This window comes from Bombus vancouverensis, chromosome 3 (assembly GCF_051014615.1).
Source record: "Bombus vancouverensis nearcticus chromosome 3, iyBomVanc1_principal, whole genome shotgun sequence".
In the NCBI taxonomy this organism is placed as follows: Eukaryota; Metazoa; Arthropoda; class Insecta; order Hymenoptera; family Apidae; genus Bombus; species Bombus vancouverensis.
Window position 1 is genome coordinate 6,838,565 of NC_134913.1, and position 22,986 is coordinate 6,861,550.

General features: G+C 28.5%; 2 protein-coding genes across 2 annotated transcripts; both read right to left on the bottom strand.

The window, feature by feature from the left end:
- Positions 1-2,858: 2,858 nt before the first annotated feature.
- Positions 2,859-12,383, bottom strand: Ppa (F-box and leucine rich repeat protein partner of paired). Its single transcript, XM_033349165.2, has one exon. The coding sequence runs from the start codon at positions 11,064-11,066 to the stop codon at positions 9,609-9,611; it is 1,458 nt and encodes a 485-aa protein (XP_033205056.1). The 5' UTR covers positions 11,067-12,383; the 3' UTR covers positions 2,859-9,608.
- Positions 12,384-15,682: 3,299 nt separating this feature from the next.
- Rab35 (RAS oncogene family member Rab35) lies at positions 15,683-22,106 on the bottom strand. Its single transcript, XM_033349163.2, has 4 exons — positions 21,948-22,106; positions 21,420-21,708; positions 18,590-19,014; positions 15,683-17,419 (listed from the first exon to the last, which is right to left on the bottom strand). Exons 2-4 carry the CDS (start codon positions 21,469-21,471, stop codon positions 17,291-17,293), a joined length of 606 nt encoding a protein of 201 aa, XP_033205054.1. The 5' UTR covers positions 21,472-21,708; positions 21,948-22,106; the 3' UTR covers positions 15,683-17,290.
- Positions 22,107-22,986: the final 880 nt, after the last annotated feature.

Genomic DNA, 22,986 nt, shown 5'->3' on the forward strand with positions numbered 1-22,986 from the left:
TCTTTTTGTAATGTTTAATGTATAAACTTCATTTTATAAACAAAACAGTTAAATTCATTGAAAGTTGCCTATTTATGGACTAGTGGACTAAAAAAGTTAAGATTAAAGCTGAATTTTTTGAATAAACATATTTCGTGATAGTCCTTGTTTCTCTCTCTTACTCTTTATTTATATTTAGTTTAACCAATTATAATATAATAAAACGTCCTTACTTTCAATGACGTTTTTATTTCAATTAGTTCCTATTACTTAGGCATATAAGCATCTAAAGTAAAATTTTGTTTGTCAATAATTTGATAACACTATAGAAATTAATACATGAATATACGGCACAATTAATTCAAAGCGTGTGAAACCGATTAAAAATTTATATCCAATCTGAGGGAAGTTAAACAATGAATTATATTATATATTTAATAATTATCATTAATATACTTTGGCATATGAATCGTACAGCGTTTGTGACAGAAAACCGAGGGAGAAATTGGTGAAACGTGAAAAACGTGTAAAAACTTCCCATACAGAAAAGGAATCTAAACTTAAGTGTAGAAAAACAAGGAATAATAATATGTAGAAAGGAAGGGAGGAGGAAGAAACAAAAGAAATGGCTATAGAAAGAGAAGAACTGCAGGATATAAAAACGTTTAAATACCGAAAATCCAACAAATTTAGATGAATGATAAAACCATTTTTATTAATAAAAATCGGTAGTAGCATAGGTATCGGAGGTTTGAGAATGGGGAAAGAAAAAAAGGATAAGAAAAATACAGACAAAATACACACATAAAATAGGTACTACGTAGAGCTATAATAGATAGTAGCACTCCAAAATATATAATGTTAAAAAAGACAAAAAGAAAAAAGGCAAGAATCAAAAACCACAGGAGGGGAGCTTTGAACTTCTGAATGTATAAAATAGAAAGAAAGAGAAAAGAAAAATAGGTGCGAGTAGAAAGAAATACTGAAGAAGGACCGAATACGAACTTTAGGTAAGATTAAACTAAGAAGAAGAAAACAGAGAAGGATTAGAAGAAAACATAAATACAAGGCAGGAATTAACTGGCAAGGAAAAAATTGTGTATACAAAAACAGAAAAATAAACAGAGTTAGATATAATAGAATAATAGGATAAATATGTCACACAAATCTATCAACGTACTTAAGAGAGAAAAAAAGAATATTGTTTGTAAGAGTAAGGTATGGAAATAAGGAAAAGAAAAGTAAATATTAGCTGGAAACAAGTTTAATTCCTAAATCTAAAATCTAATTAACAAATGTGTTTACCAATAACGTATGAACCGAACAATGAATTAAAGTTAAAGAAATCTACAGCACGTACTGTAGAGGGTATTGCAAGCGCGTTTATTCAGCATCCAGCTTAAGGAAGGTCTCGCATACCAAACACAAATAAATCAAAGTAGTAAACTAACATTTTGATTGATTTTTCTACTATAGACATCTAGCTCGTCTAAAAATTGTTGTTTTTCTTGCTTTTTCTAGAAAAATGTCATTAGAAGTTTACGCTTGCTTTCGCGAAATTATTTTTTTCTAAATTGGCGTGCAAGAATAACTGAAAATTAATAAGGTGATTGATTCCAAGCGAAGATTACTCATCTTATAATAAACCTCGTTGAAAATTATATCTATTATATGACTTATATAAAGTCAACTTACCTGTCGAAAAAAGTTCATTTTACTTCCAAACGAGAACTTTTTCGATTCTCGATGTTCTTTTTAGAAATATGTATAATGCTGATACAAATTATCTAACTTTACGAAAATTGTTCATTTTTTGTCTTTTAATGAATATGACAAATGCTACATCCCACGCCAATAGCAATTGATTGTACACTGCACACTGTCCGATAAACAATAAAAAATGTTTTCTATAATTGAATGTCTTCTTACATCTCAAGAAAGTTTAGTTCCATATTATCAGTTGACTTTAGAGTTGTTATACAAGATTTCTCATTTAAATACACGTACTTCTACGGCACGATATATTAAAACGCAAGACTCGTGTGATTCGATTCAACTTTGTTCAACTATTCGTTGTAAATAAATGTAGCATCGAATAAAGAAAAATGAATCTGTTTCGACATGATTCAACTGGACTCGGCTCGGATTGGTTCGTAAACTCTTTTTGAAGAACTATAAAATTAATTCAGTAACAATATATGTATGTATGTAGACTCGATACATACGTATGTACATATATGCTTAATCTATAGACGTAGAAAAATAGCAAGATCAGTCACACTGTCGAAACGTTTATGGCCCGATTCGTATTCACTAATTCTGACGAACATACAGGCTCGCCAGCAGAGTCAGAATACTGTTTTTAGCTCCCAAAATTGTATTTTTCTTGTAATCCTTTAGCGAATTTGCACTATATTAAATGTATCATCAATACGGAGAACACATAATTGGCGTAATATTATCTGTGTTATCAGAGACTATTACTTTTCGTTTAAAATTACCAATTTATCTTTTATTAGTTACCTATTACGTGGTTTATATGCCTGGTATAATAAAGGCTTTCCAGCGATTCAATATTTAAATTATCATAATTAATTGAAACTTCTTCTACCGTAACCGATCGAAAAGAATAAATGTGATTTTAAGAAATTTACATTAATTTTAAAAATTTACGAAATATAAAAGGAAAAACCTTGATATAATATAATTGATATACTTGCAACTAAAGTACAGTGCATATAATAAAAAAATATAATGTATGAAGAATTTTATAGAAATTATATACATACATAAAAATATCGTAAAAATAATTATAATAATTATGTATGTGAGTGGGTGTGGGCACGAGTGAGTGTATGTAGGATATTGAAAAAAACATATTTGTAAAAATACAAATGAAATGTATTAACATTTAAAGAAATATATTATAAAATATTAACAAACGCAATTACTTTTCGCAGTGTCAACACGTTTAACGTCAATAGTGAATCGTCAATAATTGTTTATAAGGATATTTGCCATGTTTCTGCATGTCAGTAACGGCTAATAGCAACAGCTGCTAGTAACTGTCATAATGAATTTACGTATAATTTTCTATAACAAAGTTGTATTTTACAATTTCTCAATTTGAAGTGAGTAATGAGATAACCTTTTTACAAACAGTAAATGTAAAAAATTGACCTGCAAAAACAAGGCGTACACAAATATATGCATGTATATACGTCTCTAGATATTAGATATGCATCCTTTAGAGACTGTTGATTTAAATGAGCATGGTAACATACAACTGTGGTAAAATAATACTTAGGAACAGAAGTTATTTACAACTATCAATTTATCATCATCGAAATGAGATAAATTTGCCAAATATGAAAATAACAAGTCAATATGAAAAAACGAATTAATATACATACTTGTTATCAATAAAAATTAAATAAAATTCAATACGTATAAGTATTATAATTTAAAAATATAAATCAACTGCACTTTATCTCTTAACATATTGTTAGTCGTAGATTGACAAATATTTGATATACACTAATTCGAGCAAAAATGTCTGTGCATTTGACTAGCAGTTCCTAACAAATTTATTATTTGCCAGAACGTAAGTATGCATTATCGGTAGTATCATGATAATTAATGAATTCAAAATTAACACGTCCTGTTTTGTTGATAATAACCCAACTCTAACATAAAAACATTTAGATAACAAACGTTGTTCCTTCATTTTTAGAGTTCTCATCTAGAACATAATCTCTACATAATTTCCTATATCATTCGAATACATTTTACATCTTCTTTTTACATTTTCAATTGTCTGAATGTAAATAACGGATACAGATCATTATTAACATGAACAAAAAGGATGTCAGAAATAGCAAGTAGAAATAACATAACATAACATAAACAAGCTTTCAAAAAAATATTTCATTTTGAGAAAAACAACTTTGAAAATCTATAATTATCTAATTTGATGAGATAAAAGTTAATAATAGCGTACTAGTATTACTAGTACACTAATAATAATACTAGTACTCTGAATGGAATTATATTACCGTTCATTGAAAAAAGTACGGAGAAGTCATACAGAATTGGCTAAAAATTCAACAACTTTCTAGTTTGGATTAGTCAATATAAAATTTCAACCTAAACCCTGTGGGAAATTATAATTATCAAAAATACGAATAAGCGATTTATACTATTCTGGATTTAAAACCAACGATATTAAATATTATCAAAATTTAACGGAAAATATATCAATTAATGCTGTTTTAAAAGTCAAAGATTTAGAGGCAAAATACTAATAATTCTTTAAAGTTCAAATATTGTATTGTTCAAAACATATTGTACAAAAATGAGTTAAGTTATATGCTAGGGCTCTTACCATCCGCACTACCTAAATATAAGCATGAGTAGTGGAGTATCCGGGTTCAACTTTTTTTTCATGATTATTCAAATATATATGAAGCTTTTCTTATATATTTGAGTTTAGCTTAAGGAAACCAAGTTTAATATTAGTAATATTAATATAGTATTGTTAAGAAGTACGCCGCATCTATGGATTTACAGTGACCCACCATGGGACAAGGGTGGCTCTAAGAAGAGTTAGAAACAGTATTCACTTCAGATGCAGAAGATGTGAAGTCCAAGCCTAGAGTTTACCAGGACTACATATTAGGCATGTATATATTCATTAAGACGTAGAGCATAAGAAGACACAACGAGGTATGCGACTTGATCATCGAAAAAGCTGTTAAACGGTGCACGATATTCAAAGAACCACCGATGAATGTAATGAATCAGCTGTGTCAGTCTGATGCAGTCATTACAGATCGTGTTACGGTTTACAGCGGACGTTAAAGTATGCTATGAAGAGAAAAATAACTTGAATAAAGCGTACAAGGACAAAATCAAAAGTACAAAGATACCGCAAAGTTCATTAAACGAAGAGTAAATGCAGCTACAGCTGTTGTCCTACCAGTGATGATCGGATGTGAAGAGGCAGTGCTCTAAATCATCAAGGAAGACAAAGAAGACGTCCTTAGAAATTATAAACTAACATCATAGCCTATAATTACGTAAGGTGATCGTTAATTACATCGTGTATTTATTCAAATCGTTTATTCCTTAGATAATCTCAATTTTAACGAGTAACTGTAATGAAAACTATCTCATGGCTATGACTAACTTATTTATTGTTTTACATAACGACTGTCTGTGGGCTAATGATAACGAAGAAGAAAACTGTCAACTGATATGTCTATGTATACATAGCTCATCTCGGCTTTCTACATCGAACGGTGCGAATACTGTCATACTTTTGTCCGAGTGGGGCGCGAAGTGGATCCTGCATGAATAAAATTCAGGGTGACACCTTCTCGCGTCATTCCGAAAGAGTTCCTCTTATTAACTTTTTTTAGAATGTGGCAAGTTTCTTAGCAGCGGTGTTGGAAAGGTGTCCTTATTTTGACCAATCCATTCGTGGATTGTTATTGTTATTATTGTTGTTGTTATGAACGCTTTATTATCATCTGGCAAAAGACATTGTACCTCAGAAGTATTACACCACCCTTTGGATGTTGGTACAGAAGTAATCAAGTATTCGGATACTCGGATCTAAATCGAGCGAGTAACCAAGTACTCAGTTATATTCGGATACCTGGATGTGAATTCAGTGAGTATCCGAGTATCACATTCGGTAGATCCGAGCAATAGTAAGAGCGCTAGTATATGCTCATAATTAAATTGATTTTTATTCATTGAAAATTGAAATCTGTGCCGCATGTATTGATAAAATCGTAAATGAACATTTTTCAAATTAACTGTATAAGTTTTTTTTTTTTTAAACATGCTATGTACGTATGTAGCAACGAATGGTCAAGATTCAGCATTTTCTTCATTTTAATGTTGAGTACCTGAATACAAACGTGTCTATGAACGATTGTTAGAAATATTTAATAATATTCTAGTGGAAAATATAGATACATGCAATCTTTTTACTTTAACAACGTGTAGAGTTACGACAAAACATTTTGAAAATATAAATATAAAATGACTACTAAAAGATACTGTCTTGGAAAAGACAGAACTTAAAAAGGGGCGTTAAATTTTTTTTATTACACATCGAAGATATGAGCGTTTTTGAAGCAATTCTTATATTAGCTGACCAAATAAAATTCATTAAATAGAATTATAACTTGAAAGAGTATGTAAAAATTTAGAATAAGAAAAAGATTGAAAGTTGATGTCTCATCTCAGAAATAACTTTCTAGATCTAGTATCCTTCGCTGTTTTCTTTTTTTATTATAAGAACACATTAAGCATGAAAAATTATTTATTTACTTATAATGATCGAAAATGTAAGATTCTTTTCTTATACTGTAAGATGTATTTACAATGCTTTATGAAGTCTAATTCCATCACGGTGGTGGAAGTCTTCGAAAAACATCAAGATACACCAAAAACAGGATAAGTTGAATTATTTTCATCATTCAGCTGGATATATTTGTAAACTTAACCATGTTCGTTTTAATAGAACATCATTCACTTTCTATTCTAAATTTTACACATTTTAAAACATGAATGGATTTATATGCGAAACAAAGTTCTACTTTTGGCTGCAAATAAATAGCAACTATTTATCGTTTGTATTACATTATTAATAAAAAAGTTCTTATTGGTTAACATTCTAAATACAATATATATCATATACCCATGTAGTACTTTGAAAAAAGTCATTGATATTGAGAATTGTTTTTATTACTGTTCGAATACATGACTGAGAAGCCAATTTTTGTACAAATTTGTGTAACATATTCGTGTCAACTAATATTACTGCTTCCTTTTTTCCTACATTTTTTGTCGTTTTAATTACCTATATTTTTTAAATGCAAAAATATATGTTAGTTTAGTATAAGAACATAGAACTAAAATATATACGTACATAGATGTATTAGATCTATCGATCAAAATGTTTAAGAAGAAAGTCAAATAAAGCAGATATAAGCAGTCAAATATTGCACACACGGATATATAAATAAAGAAAAGAAATATATAATTGCTTAGAGTGTAAAGAAATAGAGTTGTATAAATCATTAAAAGAGATAAAAATCGTGTGCATGTATTATCAAAAGTAAAAATTAGATTGTATATTTCTGGTACAAATGATGATCCTTGCTAAAGTCATGTTTAATAATTACTTCGTCATCAATACTTAACTTTCTTCAGAATTTACTATCTATCTTTATCCATAACAATAATAGTCGAACATAATATTAAAAAACTAATACAAAGATACTTAACGATAATGCATCTAAAAATCCTAGTCAAATGCGTTATAACTTTTTCGATAAGCTATCTACGCGAATAGTAATTGTAATTTCTTCCGACTACAAATAACAAAAAGTGCAAATGCACAATATAGAAATTAAAAAGGAAAACCCCAATATATGTTTTAAACAAAAATTATCCGAAATATGACATCCTCCGAAAAGATGGACATATGGACGTATATACTTAGATTTATCATGATCAAATAAAACGTTAAAACAAATAATTTTGCTATTCGAATTATGCTATTTCATTCGAATTCAACATTGACATAACAACGCAGGTTGCTTCTTCTAATTCTAATACATATTCTGTTTGTAACTTGTCTGGACAAATGAAATTGCTACGATTAAATTATATGCTATTAAATTTGATTTTGTTTATTGCTATATGCATACTTTGTTTTATACCTACACATTATTTTTATCTTCTTCAGTTCGTATATAGAATATCACCTAATTCTTGCCTACGATAACAGAAAATTTGCTAAATCAGATATAATACAACGTACTAATCCTTTTCATTCCTCACGCTCACCTCTTTTTCTCGTTTCTTTTTCTTCTCTTTGCTTGTATGTATTTATATGCTTTTAAGGAACGGATATATGTTTCAATATCATTTATATAAAATAAAAGCATGTTTGATGTTATGGATGATCTGTACAGACAAAATAATCGTATCATATAACCTGAAGTCTAGCAAAGCGTACGTATTCGATAACATTTTTCTTACTATCATACTAAATTCGAACTTATATTATGAAGAAAAAAGCAACGATTTTCGCTAATCAGGCAAACATAACGAGTGTGTCTCTACATACTATCTCATATTAAAATAATCGAATCACGTTGAAAACGAACGAATCAGGCGATTATAGTATTATTCTAATCTCCGTATTCTTTGGTATGCGTAATATGTTAGATAATTACGATGATTCGACGAAAAGATCTTCGCTCAAATAACAAATACAACGATCTCGTTATAGAAGGCACATGAATAAAAAAAATAACAGATGGTAATGAGTAACTAGCAAGGTTTTAACTAAAAAGTATCTACGTGAAATTACATTTAAGAAATAAATTGAGAAACTTGGGTCTTTTTATGTAAAAGACTTGGTAATGTTCGTACAAAGAGATCAATCGAAAACAATACGCAATTACGACGACAAAACGTTTGGTAACAGAAAATATTTGACCGATTACCTACTTCGTGCATGTATTGTTGTGTATATGCGTATATGCGTGTAAATACAAATACATATATGTAAGGTATGCATATACGTTTACGTAGAAGATGAAAAATGTATAAAACATTGCAAAGAGACCGAGAGAGCGGCAAATGATTCTAATCGATCAAGTATAACACCTTGGTTAAATTGTTACGATATTTCGTTCATTAAAGAGACATAGATTTACGTATCAGATTCGTATGTTCATATGTATGTACATATGTATGTATATTTAAGAAAATAAGCATATTTCTTGACACGATAATGGAATAAAGAAATAAAGAAACAGCTCGATACGCGTTTTCCATTGCGTGCATGTGCAGAACGCTTTGGAAAGCACGAAAAGAGCGTAAACGTTAGACTAGAGTGTAATTAAATCTTCAACGTTTAATTCCGATAAGGTTATGACAAAGGAAACAAACGTACGATTAAAGAAACGAATGGGTTTTCGAACATACGCAAATGCTGCGTATTTATCGTAAATGAAATTAGTTTCCAATGATATAAATATATTGAATATTGATATACCGATATCGCAGTAAGTGCGGGTTGAACGAAGCACTGAAAATTTGAGAAAAAGTTTTTGTTCTGAAAAATAAAGTATATATGTATATGGAACCGATGATTAATGAATCCTGTTCGTCACTTTGTAACATTAATGATCGAAAAGTGTGAAAATTTGTCTTTGACACGATACGCAAGGATGGCAAGAGAAGAAGAAAAAATGAGTGTGAGACATCTTACATAATCGTCGCATGATCAAAAAGAAAAAAAAAAGACGAGGAATCTGCTGCTGTTGCTACTACTGTCCACAAGTGATTTGATAGGATAGCGTATAAAAAGTAGTACGTAAGAAGACGCGGCGTAGGCGGGGTGGGATGGAGAAGAAGTGTTAGGGACGTTGGTAAAGGAAAAAAAAGAATTAAAAGAGAAAATAATTAGGAGAAATACAAGTATAAAATCGGCATGGCATCCGGCGATGTTTCGCAGGCACCGAGGAAACACGTTCGTCGAATACTCGTACGAATATAGGGACGCAAATAGTGCATGTAGTACGGTTGAGAAAAAGCCATCACCGCACGTGCCAAAGACCAAGATTTAACGTACTCAATTGCGGCAACTTCATAATCCTCTCTAGACCGTTGGTACTTATCCTGGTGCATCCATAAAGATCGATACATTTCAAATGTTTCATACTCTCGGCAATGGTGTAGAGTCCTTTATCCGTTAATCTGCTGCACTGGCCGATGTTCAGTGTTTCGAGATCGTGCAAGGTCTTTGCGATCTTACAGATACCTTCGTCGCTGATTTGACAGGCAGAGAGAGAAAGTAATTTTAAATTAAACAATCCTTGGGAAATGTGAACGAGCGCTTGATCTCCAATCTTGTCGCAGAACGATACATCCAACGAGGAAATCCTGCTGCCACCTTCCGCGAGATAAGCCATACCGATGTCGGAGATATTATCGCAGGATCGAAGATTCAGTTCGCGCAAGCTAGACATCTTGGCCAGATGTTTCAACCCCGAATCGGTGATGCACACACAAAACGAAAGGTTAATGGATTTCAAGGTAGTTAAACCGATCGACACGTGCCTGAGGGCTTCGTCGCTCAACCGTTGACAATCTTGAAGACTCAAATGCTCCAACGCGAGATTTCCCCCGGCTGATTCTCGATTTACACCAGCCAAATGAGCGATACCCAAATCAGATACTTGCCAACAGCTTCGTAAATCGAGTCTTTTTAACTTTTTCAAATTCCATGCTATACAGAGAAGTCCTCCGTTTGTAATGTTACAGCAACCACCGAGTTCTAAATGCTCGAGATTTTTTAAATACTGCACTATCCTACCGAGAGAAATATCCGACACTTGTTTGCACAGTGAAAGATTCAGTTCGATAAGCGTGGCATATTCTTGACAGAAAGCGTTGATTAAGCCTACATCGGTGATATTATAGCAACCTGAAAGATTCAAGGCCTCCAAGTTCGGCACGCCTTTCAAAACATCGCCGAGACCTCTTCGCAATGACAATACCTGGACCCTTTTTACCCCTCTTCTTACCAGACTAGCAAATAATGCTGGGGCCTGCTTTCTTAGGTGTAACCTGGCCTCAACCCCTCGCCAGACAGACCGGTAATATGCCGCGTCTCTCCACGCGGTACATACTTGGGCAGCGCGTCCTTTATCCCTGACCTCCAGGTAGCTAAAGATCAGCGCCAATATTTCAGGATACAGGCAGGAGATATGCGTGCTCGGTACTGTGACAGTACCACGAGCAGTTACTTGCGGTTGTTGCCTCGACGAAAGACCTTGCGCGTACACCGGTAAGCCAGTCGTCGCACCGCTGGTATAATGTGACGGCGCGTTACTTGAGTTGTAAAGAATCCCCTGATTCTGCGGCGACGTCGGTATCGCAGCCAGGTGCGGCTGGTGTAACTGATAATAATGTCCTGAACGATGAAGCAACGTTGTGCCGCGACTTGGCGTCAATGCCGGAAGTTCCGTCATCAACAGCTGACTTTCCTCCATCTTGCCCACTGATATATACACACGCGCACACACATATACACGTTTTTCAAAAACTTCGAGCCTTCACAATTATTTCACGCACGTTTCCTTCTTTCTTCTCTTTGTTTCTTCTTTCCCGTTTCCTTTGCCTTACCGTCTTTTCCTCTCCCTTCCCTTCCCTTTCCTTTCCTTCCCTTCCCTTCCCTTCCCTTCCCCAATATCCTCCAGTCCGTCTTTATGGAATCATCTCTTCACACCTCTGACTCTCGCTTTTCCTTTCTTCCATGCACCGCTATTCTCCTTCTTCCTCACACTCAACGATCTTGTACCATGCACGATTCATATTTCAAGTACAATCTTCGATTCTTTTGTCTAAATATTAATTCGAGATCGGCAATAATCAGTCTTGAACAGTTTACTTTTCTGTCGTACCGATCGTTTGATTAAATTTATCAGCAACGATAAACCCATTCTAACTAACAAAACGAAACAAAAGGGAGAAAGTTCGTCGATTGTTTTGCTTTACGATTTTCTGTCCCACGCGGATCGCTTAGCACTCGCGAAACACCGCATATCACATGTAACACTACCGTATTTTTCGATTCCTATTTCCCTTCTTCCACGCGTTTCGCTTTCTTCCTTCTTTCTTGTTCTCTATATTTCTCTCCCTTACTCGCTCGTTCCCTCGCTCCTTCCCCAAGCTCCCTCCTTTAACCTCCCTCACACCGTCCTTCTCTTCTTCTTCTCTTTCTATATATGTACAAATACGTGTATATATTCATCTACTATAGAGTACATACACACACGCGCGCACGCGCGCGCGCGTGTGCGTGCGTGTGCTTGACTGCCCGTGTATATAACTTTATTACGTATCTGTATCTGTAAGCGCGCCCGCAAGCGCGCGTATCTATATATGTGTGCATACGCGTACGTCGTGCGTGTCGTGCGTACAATGTGTAGTAAATTTTTCTTTCTCTTTCTTCGATGTTTGTATCACCCCACCAGCACTTCCCCTCGTTATTCTGAACTTTTTCTCGCTTGCGATCGTTGATTTCTTTTCGATTCTGCTCTCTTTACCCCAGTTATTACTTTTTCTTAGACGCGATACGAGTATCAGCGATACTCACACGCACACCGCCGTTATCTCCTTTTCAGGTAAAAACAAATTATGAACAAATTATGTCAAGCGCCAAATTTATTCTTTTCCACACTCTGATATTGTGATATTGTCTTTGTATTCACTGCCTTAACGGTTAAACGTGTCACAAAACCACTCGCGTAACTGGCTTACTGGCTTCAAAACGAGACACATTGCCAAAACATAAACCGGTGCGCTGCCAGTCGCGAACTGTTGTTCCAGTTACCTAAAGTTAGATGTCGTGTCGTCGCTCTGTTATAGAAGGAGAGCAAACTTCATTCTAGCAAAATCCCGATTGGCTGCCAGCACTCGAGTCTCAGTCACGTGACTACGTTGGCGAATATCGATTCGGGTTGCGCTGCGGCGGCATTTTTAAGTTTTCGTCAGGAGGTGGGGGTACGACACCGTGTATTCCGAACCACGTTGCTAGAACACCTTTCCTTAAATTTTCCTACATACTGTATTCTTATTTTATATAACCTTTTTTCATTGATTTTGATTTTCTTTATTTTACAGTACTTTTTTTCATTATTAATTTGGAAAAGGAAAGAAATGGAATTCGTTCCTTGCGTTTTTTATCCTATATTGTAACGTTTTAATAATTATCAATAATCTTCATAAAAGATTAAACAGTTACAATATTATTTTCGTATAACTTATTTTAATTGGAATTACATAACGTTACGAAATAGTAAATAGTTGCATACGAAAAAGTAAAATAAAAATTCGTTATGAATATATATATAAGATATATTTCTATTAATATATTGTTTAAGAAATAGAGAATAATTACAAAAATTTATATACTGTTAAATAGATGAAACATTTTACAGACAAAACAAAGCGAGGCAATGTTACAATTACATTACATGAAAATTATAAGTAAATTTAGAATAATCAGTTCATAAACTTCATTATGCATAAAATATCTGCCATATTTTAATTAGCATAGCTTATTTTTAAAGTGGTAAGTTCTGTAGCATATACTCTATATTTAAAAGTAATTATTTAAGAGAAATTATTATAAATGAAACTATTATAATAGCATACGTTAGAAAAATTGAATATGTTTAGAGGTAATATTTTTTTGTAATATACAAAATAATAATACACAAACTAAAATTTTACCAGTATTTGACTCTAATATATATTGACTCTGGTGTATAGCAGGTAATAGATATATACATATATATATGTGAATTACCTACTACATAATGTTACTACGCGTTTATATTGTGTGCACGTGTATGTATATATATATACACGTTGCCTTGTGTATTATATATATATATGTATATATACATATATAAAATAATATGTAAATGCTCAACTTAATATTAATCAATGTAATAAATATTTTATACAATTAAAGTTATTTAATAATCTTTCTTTTCGTCAAAACGAAACACGTTGAGTAAGATCAATTTAAAATATGTGAGTGCTATAGATTTTAGAGTTTACTGACAAAGGATATGTATATATGTATGTATGTGTTTATAATGTATGTATATATGTATATATGTACCTATGTATGTATATATATATATATACTATGTAAGTATGGATAACAATACTAGTATCATAATATATGTATAAATTACACTATATATCATTTTACACGTCTATAACAATACGTTATATGTAATTCTTATTAATTTATATGGTTACATGTAAAAATTTTTATATTATTCTTTTTATATACAAATTTTACAGATTCTCCTTTAAAAAATGTGAGGTTACGCAATTTTTTATGTGTGTATAGAGATATATAATAGATAATTTTTGTTTCAGCGATATTAGATAATATTTTATCGAATATTTCTTAAACCGTTTATAATTCATATTACTATTTTTAATTTATATTATTCTTTACCAATAAGTTTTACTACATTTGAAACATAATCTAATTGAATAAACAATTTTCTCTCTTTTTCTTTCTTAGATTTTATTCTCTTCTGCTTTTAAGATTTAATTTTTGAAAAAAAAGTTTACATATATATCTAATGATTTATAAATCAAAATAATGTGAGTAATTTTAATTACCGGAATAATACAATTATATTATATTTATAGCACTTGATCTTATAACACATGCTTAATCATTAAATGAAAATTCATTCCTAATAAGAAAAAAAGATATATCGTACAATAATCATTAGTTCCGTTACTGACATCCTTATTATCCACCCTTTTGTATTTAAGGGGTTTGAAGGAGTCCTGTATTCTTTACAAAATGTCTTTATTAGTTATATTATTGTTTTTAAAGAATAATCATTAGAAAACAACCTTTCCATATGTAATAACTAAATTTGAATTGAAACTACAATACAAAACAACTAAATCAACTAAATTAAAAACAAAATTTAAATCTCGTATGACTACAAAAGTTAGCTTTATATTTCTTAAACTTTAATTGTTTTTAATTTTATATTTTCCTATATCCTGCTCATTATAAATAATATACACTGACTGTTGATAATTCCATGTTTATTACATATCCTTATTTATTATGCAAATACTATTATTTGTACATATATATAAATTTATTAATCAAAATTATTCATTATGTATCAATATTTAATGATTCTATGTATTTTTTAATTTCTAGTGTTAACTTTTAGTTCAACAAAATTTTGAAATCAATATAAAACATATAATGGCTATGAAATATTATAATTATTATAATATTATTTAGTATTAGTTTCACATAAATTACATAGATATAAGAAATTAATTTAAATATACACGAGATAAATTTATCTTTCGCAAAGATGATTAATAATTTATTTTAGCATTTAGTAATGTACTAAAGTTTATATTGCTATACATCACAAATCTTGAATTATATAAAAAATAATGTTATTTAGGAAAAGTAATGTTATACATATTTGTTACTTTTAATGCAGGGTTTTTAATTAACAACTTAGCTTCACAAACCATATATCTTTCTTGATTGTAAAAATTGGGAGTAACATTAGGAAAATTTTTTAAATAAAAACCATTCAATTTAATAAGAAAATCAGTAAAAAAAACTAATTTAATCCGTATTCCCTATTTGAAATCTTATTCTTATCCGTATCTAGAACTCCAAAAATACCTTTGATCTAGTTTTCAAAAATTGTATTGTAATGCCTAAGGAAACTTTATTGCCTAAGGGATTAAACCAAAAAGGAAATTATTCTAACATCTTCAAATATCAATGCTTAATGTTACTTTTGTAAATAAATTGATTTAATCATGACAAATATATTTAAACTTGTTCATATTTCTTGTTAATTTTTACACCTTAATAGTAACTACTTAATAACAATAATTTTTGCGAACAGATTTTTATTTTTTTTATAAACATTTTTGCAATATTATATTTATGTCTATAATTGCTGAAAACAAAGAAGTATATAAAAATGCATGATATCCAATACTTTAATTTATAATTGTCATAGAATTTAAATGTGAATAAAAATGGGAGAGGTAATAAATAATCTAAAAAAATATGAAGTATATTCACACACAACACACATATACACGTAGATTCTATTTATTTATATTTTAAAGTATATAATAATTCATATTACAATGTTATAACTGTATAACAGTAAACAATATTGAATATACTTGATTGGAATATTTGTAATATGCCACTAAAACTGGCAAGTAGGATATTTACATATTATAGGATGCCGCTTCATTCCCTCATTTGAAAGATATGTTATTTTGACCAAAAATTTGTAATATCAATTACAATAATTTACGGAGCTGTTTTTAACGGTATTACAGCGGCAGCTAGATAAGTATCCTAACTATTATCACAGATGATAAAATATGTTTATTGTGTTATTATAGCACATATAATATGTCAATCATATTTATTATCAAACTTGGCAAATTATTACGTGTTCAGAAGTTTGTCTTTTCAATAATTACAAAATGTTAATTTTAATTGTTTATATGTAATACATACTTAAAAAATTTGCTAATAATTTTTACTTTAATTATTATCATAATGGGAACACTTATAATAGTTTCAACAATGAAACTGATTGCAAACAAAATAAAAATTTCAGTTCATATTATTTAAAAAATTAATTATTTGAATCAAGTTCATAAAGATAAAAAATTTCACAAATGCTAATAGTATTGTATTAACATATTGCAAGATATACTTTACAGAATTCAAGTCTACAACATATATTCATATTGAAAAATAAATAGTTTTAATTTTTTTCAATTTGTTAATTCAGTTTTTAAATAATGAATAGTCTGTGTTTATATTTTAATTGAATTTATAATATTTAAATTGACACAGTGTAACTTTTCCTTCATCAATTAAACAGCTTGCCTCTGTTATACCGTAAATATATTACTGTTTATTTCAATTTGATTTGTAAAGTCCATTCTAAAGCGTCATCAAACTACAGGAACTTTGTACAATGAATATGCACAAAATTGCCTGAACCTGCTGATGAAGATAGATCGTCTTCTCTTTATTAAATAGCATGCCTTATCTATGTTGAATTCACATTATGGTAACTTATTAAGAAAAATTTATCCATAATCATTCAAATCTCACATACATTATTTTACGTTTTTTCATTTTATTCAATAAATTTAGATTGAGCTTTGTACAATATATTCCTTTATCTTCTATTTTATACCACTTTTCTTTATAAATATTTTGCAGTAAAAAGAATGGATAAGAAGCAGCTATGTATATAATTTAATTCATTTTTCTTTTTTGTGCTAATTTTTTGTAAATTGTAAATTGTACAATATAAATAGGCCTTTATGTTCCTAATGCCACATTCAAAATATGCAGCTTGTTGAAAAGTGTGTTACTTACAAAGTTACTTTTACTAAATAAACACTACACACTCATAACATTTGCATCCTATGTATATTGAACATTACTAGCATCAAAGTATATTTCTATGAGAATACAATCTTCGATGTTGTAATTTAGATACAAAACTTAATAGTTTTAAAAAACGTTGGTATTACATTACATGATCATTTTGTTGCTATAGCATGCTCTCTGTTTTAGTTTTGTTTCATTTTTATTACTCTATTAAATGGTATTAAGAACAGATTGCATGCTTATACAATTCTGTTAACAACACTTTTTTTTATGCTGTTTTGTGCTTTTTCTTAAATTGACTGTTTCACTGGTTTGTATAGCTTGTCGTTCCTTCCTTTCCTTTTTGGTTCTTAATACTTGCCGTGTTATAGCCATAAACATCTAAATGCAACAAATTAATATAAATTAAAGTTATGTCACTGTCAAATTTAACATATTTATTTATTTACTTATTTAGTACTAAAGAAGTCCTACATTACCTTTATAAAAAAAAAATCTCTTTAATAGCAAACACAAATCAGAAATGCAGAAAAAAATTTGTTTCTTTGAAGTTTAGTTTTTAAAAATATTAGTTCTATAATACTCCATAAAATAAAGAAATGATATAATCTTTCTTACAGAAATAAAATTTAATAGAAATATAATCATTTTCACAGAAAGGAAAAGATGGCTGTATAAAACTAATATAACAGATTAAAAATAAATAAGCAGCAATTTGATTCGTATTAATCTAAAATATTAAGTGTATATTTTTTAAAATTACTCCTTCATTGTGATATTTGATATAATTTTCTAAAAAAATAATTTTATTAAATAATTGATTGGTTTGAAATTTGGTACATATATGGAGTAAATTTCCTTGGTATATAATTTATAAATCTATAGTTCAAGAAAAAAGACCATGATGTATACAACATTTCTTATTTAAAATAATATTATGCATTTTAATAATATTATAATGACAAACTTTGTTGGTCTTATTGAATATTTCGTATTATAACAAAAAATATAAAATATGCAGAATATGAAACTGATAGATACTACGTCTTCATATATCTACATAAATGAAGACAATGTAGTAAAATATGTGTAGCATAACAAGTACAACTGTTAGCGTAACAGTAACAAACACTATTTAAATCTGATAAATCTAATAGTAAAAAAAGGTAATGAAAAATATAAATTACTAAGAGATAATATCATAAGAAAATCATCGTATGAAAATCAAAAAGAAAAATTATTTTATAAAATTTGTTAGAAAAATAGACAAAAAGTCTATGAGTTTCTGAATAATATATGCAATTGCCATATTGTTAAAATATGTTCATATTCTTATTTAAAAATACAATCATTAATTTCAAAAGATAGGTTATCATATAGTGGCATTTAAAAAACTGTAAACAACATTGAAATAATCAATCACTAATAATAAATATAAAATATATATATAAATACATTTAATTATATCAAATACTATATCTTACAAATTATTATTTATGAAAACATGTTGTAACATGAATCATAGATATATGTATACTGTATCATACTTACTTCTTGCACATTTATATTGTCTTTAGCAGAAGTTTCAAATAACTGAATTCCCATTTGATTAGCAAATCTTTGTGCATCTTCTGTTAATACCACCTTTTCATTAGGTGCATCATTTTTATTTCCTACAAGTACCCTGTTGACCACATCACAATTTTGTTCGATTTCATGTAACCATCTTTTAACATTAGCAAAAGAATCACCACTGGTCACATCATACACAACTATAACACCATGTGTTCCCCTGTAGTAAGTTGAAGTTATTGTCCGAAAACGTTCTTGTCCAGCTGTATCCCAAATTTGGAGCTTTACTCTCTCACCATCTATATCCACAGTTTGAATTTTAAAATCCACTCCTATTGTCGTTATGTAACTGCCATTAAAAGTATTGTCAGCAAATCGTAATAGCAGAGAACTTTTACCTACTCCTTAAACAAAAAATGAAAAAGAAATGTTGAATATAATTTAACAAATGCAGCTCGTATAAATACAAATATGTTTATGTAATATAATAAATATAGATTATTATAATCTGATAGATGATAAATAAAACATAACTATTATTAACAAAAATAAGTTTTATATAATAGAGAAAGCCCTAGCTAAGGTGATACAAATTAGTTTCTCAAAGCTTACTAAATGTAGTGACTTTCTTTGCCTTATTATTATATATTACAATCTTTAATATTATTAATGGAGTATCTTTAATCAATCCATCAGGAAGTACTTCATTTTTCAAATAGTTTCCTTCAACATTACCTAAAACATTTATTTTTATTTTGTGTAATTATAAAGATGTGGTAAAAAATAAACACACAATTTAGTAATAGACAGATACGATATCTATAGTATAAATGTAAATGATATTCATTCCTTAAAAACATATTAGAAATAATATATATAACCAACAATAATTCCAATGACAAAAAACAACAAAAAAAATATATTTATAAACCATAGTGTTCGATCAATTTAGAAAAATTAATAATTTTCCTAATGTAACATAACAAAATTAGTTAAATTTTAAATAAATAGCATTTTAAATAACTGAAAAAGTAATGTCTAAACAAGCAAATAATAAAAAACATATACATTATATGTTATATTACATTTAGTAATATTGGAAAAAATAAATTGTAACATTTATGCAAGGATATTTTATATAAATCATTTGTTTAATCAATTTATAATAATCTTAATATAATCTTAGTATGTAATATAGTATAATAATTAGCTTACATTTAATTATGTTTAACTACGTCTGTAATATCAAATAATTTGTATTTAATATTATGCCCGATGGAAGAATATTATGGGTGATTCTTTAAACATTGTAACAAAATACTTCATTTGAATTCTGTATTTACTATTTTTGAAAGAATCAACATTTACAGAATGACACTCCTTAAATTACAAAACTTTATGAAACTCTAAGATAAGGATTGATATTATAATATTTTGAAAAAGTAAAAAAGTATTTAAAATAAGAAAAAATTCAATTAATATATTAATTCAAACATTAATTACTAATACCAGTTCAAATAATAATATATAAAATTTTAAGTAAGACATAATATATTATTGCTTTACTGAAATGAAATATTATATGATGTTAGTTAATGATAGGCACATTTTCATTTATTGAAATTATGATGCTAAACATGTTTTCAAATAAAATATGTATATGAATATTCAGATTTGTTAGATTCATCTCAAATTAGAAAAAGAAAGTTGATGACTAAACTAATAATTATATCATTGTTTCTTCTTGTTAGTTAAAATCAAATATGTATTACAATAAGAGAACATATAATATATACATTTATTTTACTTTGCATATACGTATATTATTGATATTATAGTCTTCAAGATAATTCTTCAAACGGAGGAACCATCAGTACGATAAACTAATAATAAAATCATAACATTGAACATAATCTGCTATCACTAATCAAAATTAAGTTAATAAACTTAATAAAATGAAAAAATATAAATATAAATTATGTAAATGTAACAAAAAATAGTTCTTTTCATTAAATAATGAAATAATTGGAAGATTTACATTAATTTTGTAAACTCATTAAAACTGTATATTTTCAAATACTTAGTAATAAGCTATATCATGATATCTTAAACAAAATATTAGCTTAGTTCTTATAATAATATTCTTAAAAATTTTTAATTTAATAAAATAAATAGGAAAAATATATAGGAAAAATATTTCTATTGTCTTCATTAAAAAGGAATTTTAATGACTCATTTATATTAAGTACACAATAACACTTCATTCTATTTTATTATCTATATCTTATTATATTATTATAACATCAAAGTTTTACAAAACTGCATTCAATATTGAATATTAAAGCATTTTTTGAGATTGTCAAAAAATTTTTGAATATAATAATATATCCAAAAGTTTCAAAGACTGTTACACGGTAAAGATTACGAACTTGTTCATCATAATTACTTGTAACATAATATAAATACATATAAATTATTAATTTACTTAATAATATTAATTATACAATTCTAAGAAATCTTATGTATATTTTTAATTGTACATTAAAAAGAAAATCACTTGTAAATAGTAAATTTTAATGAAGTTTTAGAAAAGTAAAAATTTCCTGAATGAAAATTTCTTCTTTTGTTATTATCATATGAAATATAATTTTCTTCTAATTTTGATTATGATAAATGTATGTTGTCTATTTTTTATTAAAAATATAAATAGCATTATATTCTTCTGTATAATTTTTAACTTATCATAGCGTACAATTATATTTGTTTATTATTGAATATATTTAACAGCAATGAAAATTTGTGCACTTACCACTATCTCCTATTATTAGAAGCTTAAATAAATGATCATATTCCCGGGCCATTTTGACATGTATGACGTTCAGGTCTATCAAACGTTTCCTCGTAAAAACAGTTCGAAATATAGACGATACATTCACCGTATCGTAAATAGTTTGAATTATCTATGAAAAAATGCGGAAAATGAAATTGCTAACTTGATATAAATTGAAACAACGTTTGCGGCTTAGTCCAAGTAAAAGACTCCAGTATCAAATAAGCGCCATGTTTATTTGCCGTGATATCACAATTCATTATCACCACTGAGGAAAAATTATATTCGTTAACAATGATAACTATTTCACATTAATTTAAAATAATAATTAGTACATTTTATTTATTTCAAAAGCCATATTTTTATGAAAGAAAAGAAATATAAATGTATTTAGTAATAATTATCATTAAAGTTAATGAAGAAGAAAGTTTTCAGAAATATGTATGTAGGCACATATTTTTTTAACAAAAAAGTAAATGATCTCAAAATATTAAATAAATTACAAACCACAATTTTGCTTTACTATTCAATTAAAAGACAAGTATTTCATTTGTAAAGATATAGCAAATGTCGGAACACTATATGTGTACATAGATGAACATGATTTATCTATATCATTCGTAACTACATGTCTATGGCACTATTTCATCCTTTACTATTATAAATTCTCATTATACTACGACTATATATGTATACGTATATCTATGTATATGTATGTGTATATATATATATGCAAGTATGATATTAAAGAAAACCTGGTATGGATAATTTAAAATATAAGAATTTACTAGATATTCGTAATGATTCTCTTGCTCTATCTCTCCTTCTCCTTTTCCATCTTATTCTTACTTATTATTTCTTTTATTCTTTATTATTTTTTTCTTAACCTTACGGAGTAATATTGCAAAGATGTCGGTGACTTCAGAAAATTGTAATATTTTTTACAAATGTGTAAATAAACATTAAACTATTCATTTTGCTAATTTATATGATAGCTTATAGAAAAATAGAAAGAATGTTTGTTATGTAGTCTTTATAACTCTAATCTCTCCAGCGACTTTTTAATATCTTTAATGTAACGTAATAAATCTTTATTACAATGTCCTAAATATTTAGTATAAATAGGAGAATATTCTGTACAAAATTTGTTAATAATTTATATATGCATATGCAGAAGTAAAATGTAGTTTTCTTAAGGACTCATCTAATTGGAGGTTATCCCAAAGTATTACTTATTATTGTATTATTCTTATTCTTACTTAAGATGTACAAATTCTAACTCTTTCGTACACAACTATTACAATTTTTCTGGAAAAGGAAATATAGAAAAGAACAAATAACTTATATATCAAGTATCTGGGTAGATTATAATTATCCTATGAAGCTTATATTTATTAAGAAAGCTATGTAATTTTTATAAACATAAGAAAACAAGACATCATATATAATCTTTAGCGGTAATTATTGTTTAAGACTACTATTCATGCTGTATATTAATTCTTTATTAAATGTATATTTACAATAAATGCCTTGCAACTTCTATATG

Coding starts and splice junctions, on each gene's coding strand:
- Rab35 (XM_033349163.2), bottom strand. CDS start 21,471: ATGGCCCGGGAATATGATCATTTATTTAAGCTTCTAATAATAGGAGAT. Junction 19,015..21,419: donor TCTAATAATAGGAGATAGTG/GTAAGTGCACAA, acceptor TTTTTGTTTAAG/GAGTAGGTAAAAGTTCTCTG. Junction 17,420..18,589: donor ACAATATAAATGTGCAAGAA/GTAAGTATGATA, acceptor TGTTGCATTTAG/ATGTTTATGGCTATAACACG.
- Ppa (XM_033349165.2), bottom strand. CDS start 11,066: ATGGAGGAAAGTCAGCTGTTGATGACGGAACTTCCGGCATTGACGCCA.